Source organism: Toxotes jaculatrix, chromosome 22 (assembly GCF_017976425.1).
Source record: "Toxotes jaculatrix isolate fToxJac2 chromosome 22, fToxJac2.pri, whole genome shotgun sequence".
Taxonomy (NCBI): domain Eukaryota; kingdom Metazoa; phylum Chordata; class Actinopteri; family Toxotidae; genus Toxotes; species Toxotes jaculatrix.
Window position 1 is genome coordinate 16,649,348 of NC_054415.1, and position 17,584 is coordinate 16,666,931.

A 17,584-nucleotide genomic window follows, 5' to 3' on the forward strand; every position below is an offset into this window, starting at 1 on the left:
AGTCTTAACCCTCAAAAAGTCCTCCGTGAACCACCCAAAAAAGCCCTCACTTTCTCAAAATGTCCTCACAGAGTCTATGCTCATATTGGTCCTCACAATGTAGGGGTGTAATAAAATGCAGTTGATATAGCTCCACCAAAGCAGACTACAGCTCCCACACACAGTCAGACATACTTACACAGAAAACACACACACACATACAAACACACTGATTCATATCCTGGCCTAGGTGAAGTGATGTAATAAAAAGTGGCTTGCAGGACAGGTCTACTCAGACAGCAGCTTTATGAGAGGAAGATCATATTCCTGAAAATTTCAGAACTTTCTGCTGTCTCCTCTCCGAGGACAGAGGAGCAGTTGTTATTCAGGACGCCTTGTTCAGACTCTGTGTGTGCGCCTGTCTGTCCAGTGTAATAAATCACACACTTATATGGCAAGCAGAAAAAGACAACAGAGCTGTGTAGTTAATGTACTTGGGGATTTTAGTTTACACAATCAATAACCCTGCACATCTAAAGGGTCAGTTCAAACAAAAAATAACATAATCGCAAGATACAAGAATACACAGATGGAAGGAAAAAAAACAGAAAGACTGAGAGCATATGAGTTGTGTTTGTGCTATAAACTCACTGTAATGAGTGGAAAATGTTCTGTAGAGAGCTGAAGTCCTGATTGTCCCATCCAAGCTAACCTCTGTTCCACTAGCTTCTCTTACTCTATACAAAAATTTAATGTATTCCTGTGGTTCGCTGTCTGACAAACTGGCATCCACTACAGCAGCTACTTTGCTTTAGCAAAGTTAAAGCAGCTATAGTAACCCTGTAAAGCTCAGCATCAGAATCAGGCTGCATTCATCTTTAAATAGATTCTGGACCTGACCCAGTCTTAACATGTTAACATAATATTGGTGACCAAATCTGCTCTGAGCTGCTTGCTGGGCCGTCTGGGCAAAAACTGTAGAGACACACAACAAGGAACTAAATAAATGTTTAAAAATATAATAAAATAAAATAGATAGCAACATGTGCAAATTGCGCAGGAAGAAGAAATCAACATGATTTCCTCTTGCTCAGACCAACTCAATGGTATAGGCAAACTCCCTCCTCTGCAAAATCCACCATTATTTAATTTTATTTCACTGTTAACTAACCTTTCCTGACACTTAGGGGGCTGTTCAGGAAGATTCACAGTTGAGATTTTCGGAACACTAGCAAATCTCCTAACATATTATTTTGTTTTGAGATTTAAAGACTATTCAGGAGAACTTTAAGGCCTTATTTTCCCATTATATTAAAAACATATAAATAAAAAATAAATAAGGGTTTTCAAATAGAGGCCTTTAGGCATCAGGCTGAGGGAGTGATCAGGTAATTTATATTTATATAAAATTCAGTTTAATACCTGAGTCCGAGAATATTTGTCATTGTTTCTAAAACAAAGTGGAATATTTTGAATTGATTTTTAAAAAAATATTTTATCCAATGTAAAAATGCATACGTGTACAGTGCGGATGAACCCAAGCAACATTGCCGTGTTCCTAAATATCAGAAATTACTTTAATCTCTAACTGATTCTTTATTCTCATCCAGGTTTTGAAAATGCAATGAATTCACTGAAATTCCAGACCAATCGGTCTAGTTTTGTGCAGTGGTGCATCCAGTACATGGGAAAAGATTATGCACATATGTGTGTAAATGCATGTGAGAGTGAGGTAGGATTCAGCAAAACGGTTAAAAAGGCATATCTGCGCAGTTGGCAGGCTCCAGCTGTGGTATGCTCTGAGGCAGAAGTGAGTGGAGGCATTGGCCCCATCTCACCCTAACACCCTTGCTCAGTCCACTTCCTCCCTGTTAATTAGGAGAACTTGGAGAAGGGTGGGGTGGGGGTGGGGGATTACATCATCAGAGGCCCTGTTTTTGTACAAACATCTATCCAGACTTTGTCTACATGTTTGGTTTGGTTTGGTTTGATTTGATCTGATCTGATCAGGAAACTCTCATTGTGGCAGCTAGGGATGCTTTTTGACCCTTCTCCTGAACATGCCCATATTAAGTCCATATTCAGAATCTAATTCATTGATGATTGATGAAATTGGGAACCGGTCTAGTTAAGGTTTGGGTTACGCAGTTAAAACTCTTTAGAACCAATGATATAGTTCCACAGTAAAAAAAAAAAACAAAAAAACAAAAAACAGCATATTAACCACTGACCACAGCCTTAATTTCTGCTTCACTAAATAAAATACTACTACTACTTTCTGCAATGGCACCAAACATTGTCTTTGGACAGGAAATGGTATCACCCAATTACCCAAAATGAGCTGAAACTAGATTTGAGGTGAACAAGCATGCCAGACAGCCCTTGAATCATGCTTCACCTTGCACCTGTATCATCAAGATTAAATAGTAGACCAGGGGATTACTGAAGGTCTCAGTACGCTTCAAGCTAATTATGCTGACAATGTGTTGTTCCACTTTGCCTTCAAGTAAATATGTTTCTGGTATGCTGTGTACTAGAAAACCACAGTCAAAGGTGAGGTGAAAAACTCCCTGTTGAGCTGCTCACAAGTTCTACTCTAAAAATTCTGGGTCCTTGTGGTGTTGAATTGTACAAATGGGGATAAAGGGGTCAGAATTCCTCGAACAAAGGTTGCCGGATTGCTAAATTGGCATCTGCATCTTGAACATAGTGACTGAGCTGATGCGCTACAGATGTGTTTTCATGTATGAGAGCAGGATGCATACAAAAGAAGCCAGTTCACCTGGAGCACTCTCTCTGACCAAAGAAGCCTGGCTGGCGTCATGGTGGATGCCTCATCCATCCCCCAAAGTTTGGACTATGTACATGACAATGTAGGTTTGCCTTGTTTGATGGTTCAAAAGCTTTGATTTATTTCCTGTTGGGTTCTGTTGATGTTTCAGTAATGGTTCAGTTACTATTCTAGAAGAGACTTGGGACTTGAAATCCTGCAGCCTTGCTCATCTGTCCTAACAGACTTGCCATTGATTTTCTTGTCCCTGCAGTCAGATTCTCAAAGGAGAACAGCATTCATCCGAACAATTCTCCACGGGGTTTAAAAGTAGAAAGTTCACTCACCCTCACACTGCTTGCCGTCTCCTTTGTAGCCCGGCTTGCAGATGCAGTTGTAGGACTTTGGCGTGTTCTGGCAGAGGGCGTCAATATGGCAATCGTCCGAACCCTCCGCACACTCATCTGCATCTGCACAAACATTGAACATCGGCATCCAATCAGACCTATGACATCTCTTTACACAGGGAACTTTTCCTTAACCACAATGTGCAGGGTCCAAAGAGAGCTGGACTTGCCCCTGTAGGATGAGTTCCCTCATTTCCACCATGTCTTAAGATGAGGAGTGTATGTGGGGATTTGGTATCTATAACCAGTATTTTGTGAGGCAACATGAAAATCACACTTTATCAGAAAAATGAATCACACTTTACACTTTTTCACTTTTTTTTGGACCAGAGGCCAGTACTATGTAGCAGGATCTGTGGTAAGTGGGAGCTTCAGGTTTAACTCTGGATTTTCAGGGTTATGATGGTGGTTCACTTCTCACCAGGTGACATCACCATGGTAACTTATGCTTGCAAACCTAACCTGCAGTGGAGCAGGTTAACTTCAGAGAATCAGACTGAAAAAAACCTGTCAACAGCCTACTGACCAATCAGATCACTGGAAAAACTGAGTAATCATTCCTACAGGATCCTGACAGGGACAAACGAGTTTAGAATAAAGCAAGAAATATTAAAGAGCAACAGGTATTTTTATAAATTAAAGATTGAACCAGAATCCTAAACATGTTTTTTTTTCACCTGCAGCTTTAAGATAATTTTAATCAAACAACATATGATATGAACATATGATATGATTTTTAAATTTTCTAACAAAGTTGCATTTAGCTTAACACAACTGAATTGGTTTTTCCAGATCAATCAACCCCAGGATATCCTCCGGTAGAAGAGTCAAAAGAGCAGAATCGCAAGCCCTTTGTCACAATGTGACAGAGTGAAAGAGCCCCTGAGGTCAAGGTCCAGCCTCAGACAACACACACGAGAAAGGAGGATTTAACGGTTCCCCATCTGATTGGGTTATTGATAGAGGAGTCGGTCACATTGGGGGGGGCTGAATCTCAGGGTGGAGGGCCAAGTCATTACACAGTGTACACACACATGCACAGAAGGAGGTTCCTCTTGTCATTCAGCAGAGCTTTGCAACACCACAGGGCCGCTCTCATCACCCTCTGCGCTTTCCTTTCAGAGTACAAATAGCTGGAAGCAGCCCTGTGGTTCAGCCCCTGTTCTCTGGTCTGGTCCCTATGCCCCAGCGCAGGCATATGAAAGGCAACAAATAAATAAACAAATGACTGAGAACTGATTTCACAATAAAGCGCTTCAAATGTTTTTGGTGCAGCGTTTGATGGTGAAAGTGTCCGTCCTCTCTGCAGGGTGCTGAGTAAAAACCTGAACCCCTCATGGTTTTTGGACAAAGCTCTGCCTGCCTGCATGCATGGAGGCTCACTGTCTCAATATTGACTCTTCACCCATTGACAGTGGTGGGAGGCTAAACAATGTGCTGCTGCTGCCTCTGCTTCTGCCTGGTCAATACCGGGCCCATGCTTGCCTGCCTTGCCTTCCTCCTGGGACTTTGACGGCCCTCCGGCAACACTAGTCCACCCCTCCACTCCACCCGCCCCCTCCTTCTCCTCAACCCACTTTTTCACACACACACACACACACACACACCCTCCACCGCCCTCCTCCTCCAACAACTCCACACAGTCCACCCCAAACCCGGAGACGAGATGCTCTCTAGCGAACTCGGCTTCGAAAAACCACCACAATCATCATTTGCAACCGTTTCCTAGACGCGTAAACCCTCTCATTGCAAATCAAACCGAACGGGTCCTTAACCCCGAGATCAAGCTTCTTCGGTTTCACCATTTGAAATGGATTTGTTTGCACGAAAGGAGGGGGCGAGAAGTTCCAGTGCGAGTCTGCTGAAAAGCTCCGCTGCGCATTTGCAAATCCCGTTCATGGACGAACTGGGATGCAAAAATTACCCCCAAGAGTTATTACCGAGAAGTTTTCACATTGAATCAATTAAAGTCTGATTTACGAATGAACCAGATTCATTGTAAAAAAAAAAAAAAAGCTGTTTTAAAACTATTCAAATCGTCTCAAAAAATCGTGCGCAAATACGCGTTTCCAGTGACATTAAGTGCATTTTTGTACATTAATACGATGCGGATCTAATATCGCATTAAATAAAAATGTCATAAAGGACATTCAGTGTTAGTAAATGACAAGTTTAAAGTGGCTTTATTATGTTTTAAATACGATTAGAACATATTCCCAGCAGTTATTCAGCAGCGCTTCTATTTATTTTTCCACTTTGGAACCAGCAAAATAAATTAAATGAAATTAAATAATTGAAAGAAAATAAAGGTGAATCCAATGGTTGACAAATAGCGATACAAGCGATACAGAGAGGAAATGGGAGCTCTTACCTGCGAGTCCGGCATTCCCCATCACCCTGCAAGTATTTATGAGGAGGATAAACAAACAAACGTCCCGGGAAAAACAAGCGCTCCCCATTGCTGACTGACAGACGGTGTTGAGGATTCAGCAGGGGCTTTTTTTCTCGGGGTTTGGACTGTGTGTATGTATGTATGTATGTATGTATGTGTGTGTAAGTGTGTGTATGTGTGTGTGTGCGATACGAGCGGAGGAGGACCGCTTTTGGTGGACTGGCAGCGGCGGGGTTAGAGAGAGAGAGAGAGGGACAGAGAGAGAGAGGGAGAGCAGGAGAGACAGGGTGCGGAGGGGGGGAGCAACCCGAGCCATTTGATTGGTTTGTTGGTAGTACAGAGAGAGGAGAGAGAGAGAGAGAGAGAGAGAGAGAGAGAGAGAGAGAGGAGAGAGTATTTAAGGTGTCACCATCAGTCATGGTGAAAGTACCCATGACAAGGAACCCCAAGATTCATTTATACTTGTGGTTCCAGACCTGGGGTCAGGACCCTCAGGGTGTCCCCCAGACAAATCCCAGTGGGTCACCAGACCTTACCCTTTTTATTGGTTTATAAAAGGAATCATTTTACATTTTAAGAAGAATTTACCAAAAAAAACAACAACATCTTGAATATCAAAGTGAAAACTGATTTAGTGGACAAGTCATGTCAGTTAATTACACAAAAGTGTCAAATAAGTGATTGCATAACTATTCACTCCCTTTAAAGTGACTAATTCAACAGTGGTCTAGCCAGTTTGTGCTAGTCGTCCCACAGTTAGTGAAATGGAGATCACCTCAGTGAGTGCAGTGAATGTGGTTCAATTGCAGTTAAAAGACAACTGTGCTTAATCAGTGTTCCTAGCTACAGTTCCTCTATGAAGACAAAAGAATACTACTACTATACTACTATACTACAAACAACTTGGAGAGAAGGTTATTGAAAAGTATAAGTCAGGGTATGGATACAAAAAAAAATTAAGTCACTGAACATCCACTGGACTTCAGTTAAATTCATCAAGAAATGGAAGGAAAATGGCACATGTGAAAACAAACTGAGTGACCCTCCAAGAAGGAGACTAGTAAGGGAGGCCTCCAACACACCTATGAATACTCTGAAGGAGTTAAAAGCTTCAGCACCTGAGATGGGAGAGACTGTGCATACAACTGCTACTGAGGTTCTTCACCAGACAAAGTTTTATGGGAGAGCAGCAAAGAGAAAGCCATTGTTGAAGACAGTTCATATAAAGTCTCAACTAGAGTGGCATGTGGAAGACTCCAAGGTCCTTTGGTTTGATGAGACCAAAATGGAGCTTTTTGGCCATGAGACTAGACGCTGTGTTTGGCAGACATCACCACAAACACACCACCCCCACTGTTAAGCATGGTGGGGGCAGCAACATGCTTGTGGGGATGCTTCTCAGCAGCATGCCCTGGAGGGCTTGTTAAGATAGAGTATAAAATGAATGCAGCAAATTATCCTGGAGAACAATCTGACTCAGTCTGCAAGACAACTACAACACAGCGAAAGCTACGCAGAGATGGTTTAAAGCAGAGGTGTCCAAACTGTTCCACAAAGGGCCATGTGGCTGCAGGCTTTTGTTACAACCAAGCAGCAGCACTCATTTAATCAACTGATCTCAGTCTTCAGACAGTTGATTGGTCAAACTGTGTGCTCTTCATTGGTTGGAACAAAAACCTGCAGCCACACAGCCCTTGGACTTGAAACAGGCTGTTCACACCTGATCCCCATGAAACCTGACAAAACTTGAGCAGTTTCACAAAGAAGAATCAAGTAAAATTGCAGTGTCCAGATGTACAAGCCTGATTGAGACCTATCCACACACTCAGTGCTGTGATTGCAGGCAAAGGTGCATCTACTAAATACTGACTTGAAGGTGGTGAACACTTTTTATATACAGCACATCCTGGAGTGGGGTAGCATAGAAGTAGTGGTTGGTTTCTGGTTTCTCAGGACAAAATGAGTGGTGGATGTGTTAAGAGGGGCCCACACGTCACTAACAGGATAATCCAGCCACAACAAAGGTCATGAACCATCCATTCATTTCAAAAATTAAGGTCGAAAGGTGACTCTTGTGGTTTAAGTCCTTCAAAATGAAGTGACAGTTCAAAAAGCACAATATTCCTCGTTGTTGACTCCCTGAGCCAAAGCAAAGTAGCTCGGGAAGTTCAAGGGCCATGGTTCAGGTAACTTATAACTGCAAACCCGAAAAGAGTTATTTTTCTAAGCTTACAATAATCAAGCATACCTAGGGGGCCAAACCTGTCTGGGAACCCAACAAACATCTCCTCAGACCAAACTGAGACGCAGTTAACAAGTGTTGAGTCACCAGAAGTTGGCAGGTTCTATTCTGCTTGAAGTGAGATGATAGTCTGCCATCTGCTGGAGAACCTCATTTAGGGGGTGACTGAGTTGTATTAGAGACATCAACCATGCCATCAACATTAGAGCCATCAACACTCTAATGTTGATGGCATCATAAATTAAATGATAATGAATTCAGACGTCAAATATATATATATATACATATGTATTTTTTGCTGTTAGAATAAACTGTGTATGTGTGTATATAAACACATAGAGATCATTGCCTTGCACAAACAAGGAAAAGGATACAAAAAGATAGTAAAGGCACTGAATGTTCCTAGAGGTACAGCTGGAAGCATAGTTCGCAAGTTTATAGTTAAAGGAACAGTGGTTACACTACCTGGACGTGGCAGAAAGAGGAAGTTATTAACAGCTGCCACCAGAGCCCTGAGGAGGCAGGTGGTCAAAAATCCTCGACTGATTGCAAAAGACCTGCAGCAAGACTTGGTGGCAGCAGGCACGGCACAGGTTTCAGTTTCCACAGTAAGGTGCATACTAAACGCTGAAGGACTTCATGCCCAAACTCCCAGACGTACACCACTACTGACCCAAAAACACAAGAAAAGTTGGCTCCAATTTGCTCAAAACTATATATATATGCCAAAGAGGTTTTGGGATTCTGTTCTGTGGAGCGATGAAGCAAAACTGGAACTTTTTGGGCCTATGGATGTCTGGAGGAGGAAGAATGAAGTATGCGCTGAAAAGAACACCCTGCCTACAGAGAAGCATGGCCGTGGTTCAGTGATGTTGGGGCTGCTTTGCTACCTCTGGCACTGGAAACCTGCAGCATGTGGAGGGCAAGATGGATTCAATCGAGTATCAGTAAATCCTGGGAGAAAATGTCATGCCGTCTGTGAGGAAGCTGAAGTTTGGATGTCACTGGACCTTCCAACAGGACAATGATCCCTCATCAAGGTTTGGTTTCAGAAGAAGTCCTGGAAGATACTAGAGTGGCCAACACAGCCACCTGACTTGAAAATCTCTGGCGGGATTTGAAAAAAGCGGCTGCAACTTGCAAACCCAAAAATTTTAGTGAACTGGAGGCCTTTGCCTATGAGGAGTGGGCTAAGATTCCTCAGGAACGCTGCCAGAGGCTGGTGTCTGGCTATGCATCATGTTTGCAGCAGGTCATAACAGCAAAGATGCTTGTCATGAAGTGACTGAATAATTCTGTTACTGCAGTAGTCATTAAAAGTGGGATTTTTTGTTGAATTTGGAGAAACCACTTGTAATATTAGTTGTGTTGAGCTATTTAAATTGTTCTTATTTCATTTGCTTATTGTAAACAGCTAGTAGTTTGTACATTTTGCCAATAAACCTAATTTGCTGTGGGGGTTTTGATTGTAACTATATATATATAAAGAGAGAGAGAGACAGAGAGAGAGAGAGAGAGAGAGAGAGAGAGAGAGAGAGAGAGAGAGAGAGGGGTATATCTCCCAGTAAAGCCTCTGAATTTAGTTGAATCGAACAGACTGGCCTCACCCACTTTTATGGGTTCTCATTTCTATCCAATCATAGAGAAGACACGCTGATGCCTTTATGAACAACGTATTTGTGAACGCTGACAACGTCATCCCGGTAAGTAGATTTCCTTTCCATGTCACACATCACCATACTCTGCTGTTACAGTAACATCGTAGCTGCAGCTGTTGCTATTGCTGTAGAGCTCATACATAGGCTTCTACTCGCTTTTCCATTCTCCTGTGTTGCTTATAAGTTCTGAGGTGACACAAACACAACTAGGCTATGATTAATATGATTTCCAGCTTAAATTTATTGAACGCGTGACAGTGACTTTTTGCTGTTAATGTAGTTTTCACCAACCCCCCCACAAACACACACACACACCAAAAAAACAAAACCCATAACAACTCGGGGATTTGTAGATATCAGCCAATCCACAAAGACGGAGAATAGAGTTGACGCACCGCTTGAGGAGTCCGCGAACACAGCACGAAAGTGTCATGGCGTCTCCCTTGAAGGAGGTTTGCAGCAGGAGAAAGTAGTTGCTGTCATTTCTTTTCTTTTCATTTTCCCCTAGTCGAGCAGAGCGACTAACCACGACCGAAGAGGCTTTTAGGAGCGGGTACTTATAATGGGGACAGTCCATGCGAAGGTAAACCTCATTTACTCCTGACAGCTAGCCTGTGTGCGGATAGCTTGCCCATGACCCTCCTAACCCCCGCTCCCAGTGTATGGTTGAAGGCTGCGAGCTCCCTTGGCATCCGTTCTTGGTGTTCTGTGACACCGGTAACTGAACGAACCGAGTGTAAAACGTGAAAACTGTCGGTAATGTCGTCGCCTGTAATGCTGCCGATACAGACGGAGCGGCATTTTCAAACTGAAATATCAGCAATACGTTTGACAAAATGCTTTGTTTTATTTACTATGGTCATATTTCAGGGTTACCTTTTATTAAACTGTAATGAATCCAGAAAATTGTCTAATTTGTGTCGTGCCATACTTGCCTCTGTTGTCACCATATTGTAACCACGAATTCCTGAAGATATTTTTCAAATCAATACTTTTATTCATTTCCTATAATCTAACTTCATTTATTTGTTCAAATGTCCATCCTTTAGTGGACAACAGTGTCTGAACTGACTTTTTATGTGCTGTGAATGTCACAGGTTGTGGGACATCAGATCCTAGCTGAGTCCAGATATGAAGTCCTATCCACTGACCTAGCTGCCCTTTAAAGGAGCCATGCACCTTTTTTGTTGTGTGTTTGTATTGGACTGTGTTAGGGCCTAATTATAAGGTGTTAGTGTTATCCTTTCACCTTACCTTGTAACACAAATAGACAGCTTCTCTGCGGACACAGTCTCAATGACAGTGCGGGTTGTATTACGGGGCTCTTGCGCATATCTGCCGCTATATAGACCAGACCAGACCAGACCAGTGTAATGTACATCTGTGTCCTCATGACTGCTGCAGAGTCTGGACCCTCTCCCGATGCATGGCAGGGACTTGGGCATCAACCCCGATGACTTGGTGGAGACTCCAGAGCCGGACTCGGAGGCCAAGCAGGAGATCCTCGAAAACAAAGATGTGAGTACTAGTAACATTAGTAGTGTTTTTACTTGGAATATTTTATTTAGGATATAATTAGTAATAGATTAGGTTACAGCCGTGGTTCTTTGTGTAAAACTGATTTGAGGTTATTTTAGGTGTTGTAGAATCTGTTATACATTGTCTGTGTTGTATTAGGCATTTAGCCTTTAAACACCAAAAAGGACATTTTTACATGTTATTACAGTGTGCTACAGGTGTTGTCATTTGTGTATGACAGTGATATAAAGTAAAATATCTCTGATTTCAGGTAGTTGTCCAACATGTCAACATCCAAGGTCTTGGAAGAACCAAAGAGGATCTGCTCGGCTATGAGATCTCTGATGTGTTCCATGCCAAAAACCTCATTGATGTATGTATTTGTGACTGTACTGCAGTGCAAAGCATATCACCACTTTGAATTGACAGATGATGTCCAGAAGTTGAAGTTTAAATTTCAGTCAATCACTGTATTTCTTGTTTGGTCACAGGTGATGAAAAAAGCTCACGTCGCCAGACAGAGGCTTCTCCGCCTGGGAATCTTCAACGAGGTGGAGGTTCTTATCGATACATCTGAAGGTAACTGATTCATTGTAGTAGAAATGGTGGGATGTTTGGGTGCTTCCCCCCATCTGTCAGTGCTCACAATTATGATGTCACTGGGCAATCTCTTGCTTTTTAAATGGACCCTCAGCTGACATGGATGTGAAGGTGAAGGGTACAAACCTCACTCACCCCTTCTTGCCTTGTTTTCCTTCCTCAGGTACAGATGCCCTGCCCAATGGCCTAGATGTAACTTTTGAGGTGACCGAGATCAAGAGACTGACGGGAAGCTACAATACGATGGTTGGCAACAATGAAGGAAGCATGGTGAGTGAACCAGCCTTTACAGATAATAGGCCATGGAAAATATTTGCTTTTAGTAACCCCAGGAAACATCATTGATGATGGGGGCTAACGGTTCATGTATGCTTAAAATCTTTTGTCGGGAACAACCAGTGACTTCCAGGAATAGACTGATTGACTACCAAGAATAGAGTGGTGACAGCTGAAGCTGACAGCGGGCAGCCCTGAGAGATGGCAACGAGGTTCATGAGAGTTAGCGGCCTGATCTGGATCTTCTGAGAGGAAGAACCTACAGCAAGCTACATATTTACCTATGAAAATGTACCTCCTGGGATGCCCCAGAAGTCGGGGTGGAAGAGAAACCCATTCAGACAGACCAAAATACACTGATACTTGGCAGTGGACATGCAACAACAAGTAGAGAATGCATTTGCCGCAAGGTGCGTAAGGACCTGAGCTCAAGAAGGGAATCATTAATGGAAGCATCATTTCTGTGACCATCTTCGCACTTGCAGTGAACATGCTGGCGAAGTTTGCTGAGGTTCAGTGCAGTCTGGCATCTGACAGCCATCTTTATGGATGGTCTGACTGTGATGACAACATCTGTCCCAGGGAGAAGGCAGATCCCGAAGGGCCTTGAGTAACGGATCAAGCAGGCGAAGTCAAGATCCCTGGTGCTGAAGAAAGGTCATCTACAAGTTCACACTTAGCAGCACTAACCCAGATACCATCCATCACCAAGAAACCAGTGAAGAACCTGGGAAACAATTAGACTTTGCTGTTCCAGCACCCCAGTATTTTTTAAGCTGGCTCACTGGTTTGGTGTTACTGTATATAGCCCTCTGTCCTCTTTTCCAGGTTTTGGGTCTGAAACTGCCCAACATGTTTGGCCGAGCTGAGAAACTCACCTTCCAGTTCTCCTATGGGACCAAGGAGACGTCCTACGGCCTGTCCTTCTTCAAGCCCCAGCCTGGACACTTCGAACGCAAGTACGCCAAATCTTTCAAAAGCATTGGTGACTGAGAAGAATGAGTAGAAATTCAAAACAGACAGCTCCTCTGATAGGTGAAGCATCAGTAGTGCCGTCTTAATGGAGGAGGCTGCAGTCACACACAATCCTGTTATGGTTTGAAAACACAAAAGTCAGGATGTTTTACTTTCGCTGTGACTTTAGAAAGTCACCTGTGTAACTTTGTGTTTTTATTCTGCTGTACTTTTAAGGAACATACTGGTGTTTTTTTTTTTCAAAGTTGGTGTCCTCTGTTTCAGCCTCACTCTCAACTTGTACAAAGTCACCGGTCAGTTCCCATGGAGCTCCTTAAAGGAGACCGACAGAGGCGTGTCTGCAGAGTTAAATGTAAGAGGCTGTGTGTGTGTGTGTGTGTGTGTGTGTGTGTGTGTATACTTGTACATCTCTCATTGTGAGAACCAAGTTGAGCATAGACCTTACAGAGTGAGGACATTTTGGGAAAGTGAGGACATTTTTACTGTTCAGGTTAGAATTAGGGTTAGGAGAAGGTTAGGGTAAGGGGTAGCGATTGCTTATGTCAATGAGTGTTCTTACAACGATATAAGTATGTGTGTGTATACCATTGTCTTTTGAAAGAGTGCACCGATGTTACACTACAAGTCACACTGACCCATTCATACACACATACAGTGCTTTTTAAGTTGAAAAAGTTTACATAAAAAGCAATTTAAGAATTACTTAAGCCGTAGTTCTCCATGTTCCTGTTCCCCTGCAGTTTCCTCTTGGGATGACAAACCACACACTGAAGTGGGAGGGTGTCTGGAGGGAGCTGGGCTGCCTGGCACGCAGTGCGTCCTTCGCAGTGCGAGAGGAGAGCGGACACTCGCTGAAGTCTGCTCTCTCGGTACAGTCTGGAGATTTTTTCTCTAGCTCCTCGCAGAAGCGCCAGAATCTCTGATTATTTGTTTATATGTCATATATAGTCACTCTTGAAAACCTTTTCTCTTTCATAATTGCATTTGATTTAGACAATTTTCCTGAAATTTTTGAGGGCAATTGAATGTTCTCATATTGGTTTTGTTTTCAGCACACAGTGTCAATCGATTCAAGGAATTCTGCCATTTTCCCCAGCAGAGGTGCCTTGCTCCGGATCAACCAGGTAAACCTTCATGTGTGCCCGTGCATATATATGTGTATATCTATATCTATATATATATATATACATATAAGTGTATATTGACTTTAATTTTTCCACTGTTAAACCCTCAACTCAATTTCCTCTCCTTATTTTATCCCAGACAGCAGTTAGCATTTTAGACATATTTTACATGGTTCAAATATTTTGTCCAATGCCACAACTATTAAACGGAGGTGTGTGTTTGCTTTCACCCTACAGGAGTTGGCTGGGTACACAGGAGGAGACGCCAGCTTCTTGAAAGAGGATTTTGAGCTGCAGCTCAACAGACGGCTCTTCTGGGACTCGGTAAGATGGACATCAGATATTGTCAACAGAGCTGGCTTCAGAAAGCTGGGGCTGAGATTTTAGTTAGCTGTTTTGGTACATCGCTTGTGCTCAGGCACTGCATAAATAAATTCTATGGACACTGATTGCCATGTTTCAGTACTCCAGCCAAGCTTTTCTATCAAACACAAGTGATGGTAGAATAACCTATGTTGTTGCATTTGTTTGTGGAGGTGCACTTGTAATTGTAGCTACCTTCAAGAACCACCAGATGGTAGCAAAGCAGTGAGAAACAGGAAATATGTATTGACGTTTTCTGCCTTGCCCTGTATGACAGTATGCATTCAATGTGAATGTATACAGGTATGTATAAAGGGAACATTTTGTATCTTCTCAGGTCCTGTCTGCATCTCTGTGGGGTGGAATGCTTTATCCCATCGGACCAGAACCATCTTGCATTGCCGACAGGTACATCTGATTTATTCGATTTATTGATCTGGATTTGACAACATCCCCAGCTCCTGTCCGAGACCTCAACAAATCACAATTAAATTATACCATTTAGTATGTAGATATGAAAAACGTTTGTAGTTTAACCTCACTCAGAGCAGATGGTTCAGTGATGCTCATGTATTTTTGTCCAGGTTCTACCTTGGAGGTCCCACCAGCGTACGAGGATTTGGGATGTACAGTATTGGGCCACAAAGTGAAGGTATAAACAGTTTTGACTGTCTGGCGGTCATAGAAAACTTGCAAGTAAAATATGTAGAGTATAGAAATAGATGCATTAAGGGCAGCACAAAAAAATTGCGTTTAATTGTACTTAGTTCTTTGTAAAGAAAAAGAAGCAGGTGTATATAGGTGTGTATAAGTATTAAGTAATTAAGTAATTGGGCATGTTAGGGTGTCTTGACATGAATTTCAGTGAGCAGCCGAGTGGCATGCACCCTTTTAGGGCTGTAGAGCAGATACGCCACTGCATTCTGGACCATCTTTAAGGGTTTCACTCTGCACCCACTAGAATGACATTGCCGTAGTGCAGGCAAGAGATAACCATGGCCTGTACCAAGAGTTGTGGTGGTTGTGGCTTACCATGTCAAAGGTAACTGACAGGTCCATGGAGGTAAAGACTTAAAAACTCAACTAAAATCTTTTGTAACATATTATATGAGAGACAGAAACATCAGCATTAGCTGGAGTTTTTTGAGAAAGGATGATCATTTTATCTAGAAAAATTAGAGTACAAATAGAGCTCAATAATCTGGATCACAACAGCTAGCTAGCTGAAAAATTAGGATTCTCATTTAAGCTCTTGTAATGACTGTGGAGAATTTTATTAGAGATATATTCTGCCTCTCTGTGTGTTCCAGGTGACTATCTGGGTGGAGAGGCATACTGGGCAGGTGGCCTGCATCTCTACACACCTCTGCCCTTTCGACCAGGAAAGGGCGGTTTTGGAGACCTTTTCAGGACACATTTCTTTCTCAATGCCGGCAACCTCTGTAATCTTCACTATGGTAGGTGCACTTAAAATATTACTATTCCATACCTGCAGTGTTGTATGGAGCCAAGACAGGAATGCGCAATTGTAAATAACTTAGGCTAATAAAATGTTCTAGAAACATTTAACTAGCACTCTTCATGTATCTCCGCTATGCCCGACAGGTAGCAAGTCAGACTTCACACCTGTTACAATTCTCTTGATCCAATTCTTTTCTCTGAGAAGGTCGGGACAGCTGTGAAAGTAATCAGGAACACAGTAAGGAGCTTTGTCATAGTTGTGGTGTGACATGTTAAGTGTTCCGTGTGCAGGCGAAGGTCCCCGGGCACACCTTCAGAAGCTAGCTGAGTGCATTCGCTGGTCCTACGGAGCGGGTATTGTGCTCCGGCTTGGAAACATCGCCAGGCTCGAGCTCAACTACTGCGTGCCCATGGGAGCTCAGAGTGGAGACAGGTAGGAGCGCTGTACAAAATTAGGCTGAAATATCTTATCAACTGTTGGATGGACTTGCCATGAAACAATGTTCAGATACGCCTGTCCACCTGCACCTGTAATGGCCCAAAGTTCAGCATACCTTATAGATCATTTATTTAGCGCCAAGGTCTGGCTTGACAGTCAATCCTGACCTCTCTTTCTTTCTCGCAGGATATGTGATGGCGTCCAGTTCGGAGCAGGAATCCGCTTCCTGTAATCTCATCACTCACTCTGCCGATTCCGCTGATCTCAGTCCACCAGCAGAGGCTGTATTGTGAAAAGGGAGAAAATCTTGTCGTTTGTCACCTGTAACGTGTTGTAGAATATGTCACAATAGCATGGGAAACGTGCCTGAATGACCCATGACCCCCCGAACCCCCGAACCCTCCTTTGATACGCCCTCCTTTGATGGACAAAGTGCCAGTGCTGGGCAAGATTTCTTTAGCAGCAATCACAAGACATGACAATAAATATGGCTAATATACAATCATGCTACTCTTCCTCTTTCCTTAGTTTGAAATCTCCAGCACTAGCACATTGTCTGTGGAAAAGTTGTCACCAAGTAAATTATTTACCTTATTGTTAAAGAGATTTTCGGGCATGCTTCCTGTTTGCCTTACAGGATTGCTTCTTAATCTAGGAGCAAGACTTGTTAATGATTTTGTTATAGCTCAGTGTTCACCACGCACTCCTCTGACCCGAGGAGTGAGATGTAGGACAGGAATCGACCCTCACACCATTCTTCAGTTGTGGGTTGATGTTCATCTCTCGGGCAGGGCAGCAGAGGTGGGAGAAACCACCACCACCACCACCACCCCCCGAGCAACATCCACCACCAGTGCTCTTACCTTTTAGTCCTCTTTTTTGATGTTGTTAAAGCTCTTCACAAATAAATCACGGTTGCTCCACTGGTTTCTCTTTGGTTTCTGATGTGGTTTCTCAGGTTCGGGTATCAGTTCTGGATCTTGTCTACTGTGGTTCATTTGGTGTTTGTTTGTACTTAATGTCCCTTGGGACTGTGGAGGGAAAATTGGTGACAGAGCAGATTCTTCTTCTTCGCAAGGACTGACCTTGATTAGAGAGGTAACATTTTGGACCACATCCCTTGCAGCTTTTATGAAAAGTTAATAACTCATTTGTAGCAGCAGGTGACATCAGCAAAGCAGAGTTGCAACAGCATAAGAGCTTTATAATCTGGTTTATAAGGAGCTGAATTACCCTCTTGGACAAAAGGACATTGAATGTAGTTCTAAGGCTGGGCATACTTTCCCTTCCGAGCCCACAGTTTTGAACCTTTGCACCACCTGGAGCCTGCGCAAGGCGGCTGAGTGTGGACAGTGCCAGATGTGTGTTTGATCAGAGGAT

At 43.0% G+C, this 17,584-nt stretch overlaps 2 protein-coding genes across 3 annotated transcripts in view; one reads left to right on the forward strand and one right to left on the reverse strand.

Moving 5' to 3' along the window:
* scube1 (signal peptide, CUB domain, EGF-like 1) overlaps positions 1 to 5,754 on the reverse strand; it is a 102,433-nt gene extending 96,679 nt beyond the window's left edge. For both annotated transcript variants that reach the window (XM_041030251.1, XM_041030250.1), the window contains exons 1-2: positions 5,528 to 5,754; positions 3,097 to 3,219 (exon numbers count right to left, since the gene is read on the reverse strand). In XM_041030251.1, the coding sequence (XP_040886185.1) occupies positions 3,097 to 3,219; positions 5,528 to 5,615 (211 nt within the window). In that variant the 5' untranslated portion in view covers positions 5,616 to 5,754. The remainder of the gene's footprint in view (positions 1 to 3,096; positions 3,220 to 5,527) is intronic.
* Positions 5,755 to 9,865: 4,111 nt separating this feature from the next.
* Positions 9,866 to 17,124, forward strand: samm50l (sorting and assembly machinery component 50 homolog, like). Its single transcript, XM_041030685.1, has 15 exons — positions 9,866 to 10,031; positions 10,853 to 10,966; positions 11,238 to 11,339; positions 11,458 to 11,545; positions 11,730 to 11,836; positions 12,671 to 12,801; positions 13,082 to 13,169; positions 13,558 to 13,686; positions 13,870 to 13,941; positions 14,179 to 14,265; positions 14,642 to 14,712; positions 14,889 to 14,956; positions 15,615 to 15,761; positions 16,057 to 16,198; positions 16,391 to 17,124. The coding sequence occupies exons 1-15, from the start codon at positions 10,011 to 10,013 to the stop codon at positions 16,434 to 16,436; spliced, it is 1,413 nt and encodes a 470-aa protein (XP_040886619.1). The 5' UTR covers positions 9,866 to 10,010; the 3' UTR covers positions 16,437 to 17,124.
* Positions 17,125 to 17,584: the final 460 nt, after the last annotated feature.

What these genes read in the sequence shown, in the direction of transcription:
- samm50l (XM_041030685.1), top strand. Translation starts at nt 10,011, where the DNA reads ATGGGGACAGTCCATGCGAAG. An exon ending in TGGGGACAGTCCATGCGAAG is followed by an intron (nt 10,032 to 10,852) that starts GTAAACCTCATT and finishes TGACTGCTGCAG; the next exon opens with AGTCTGGACCCTCTCCCGAT. An exon ending in CGCTGAAGTCTGCTCTCTCG is followed by an intron (nt 13,687 to 13,869) that starts GTACAGTCTGGA and finishes TTTTGTTTTCAG; the next exon opens with CACACAGTGTCAATCGATTC.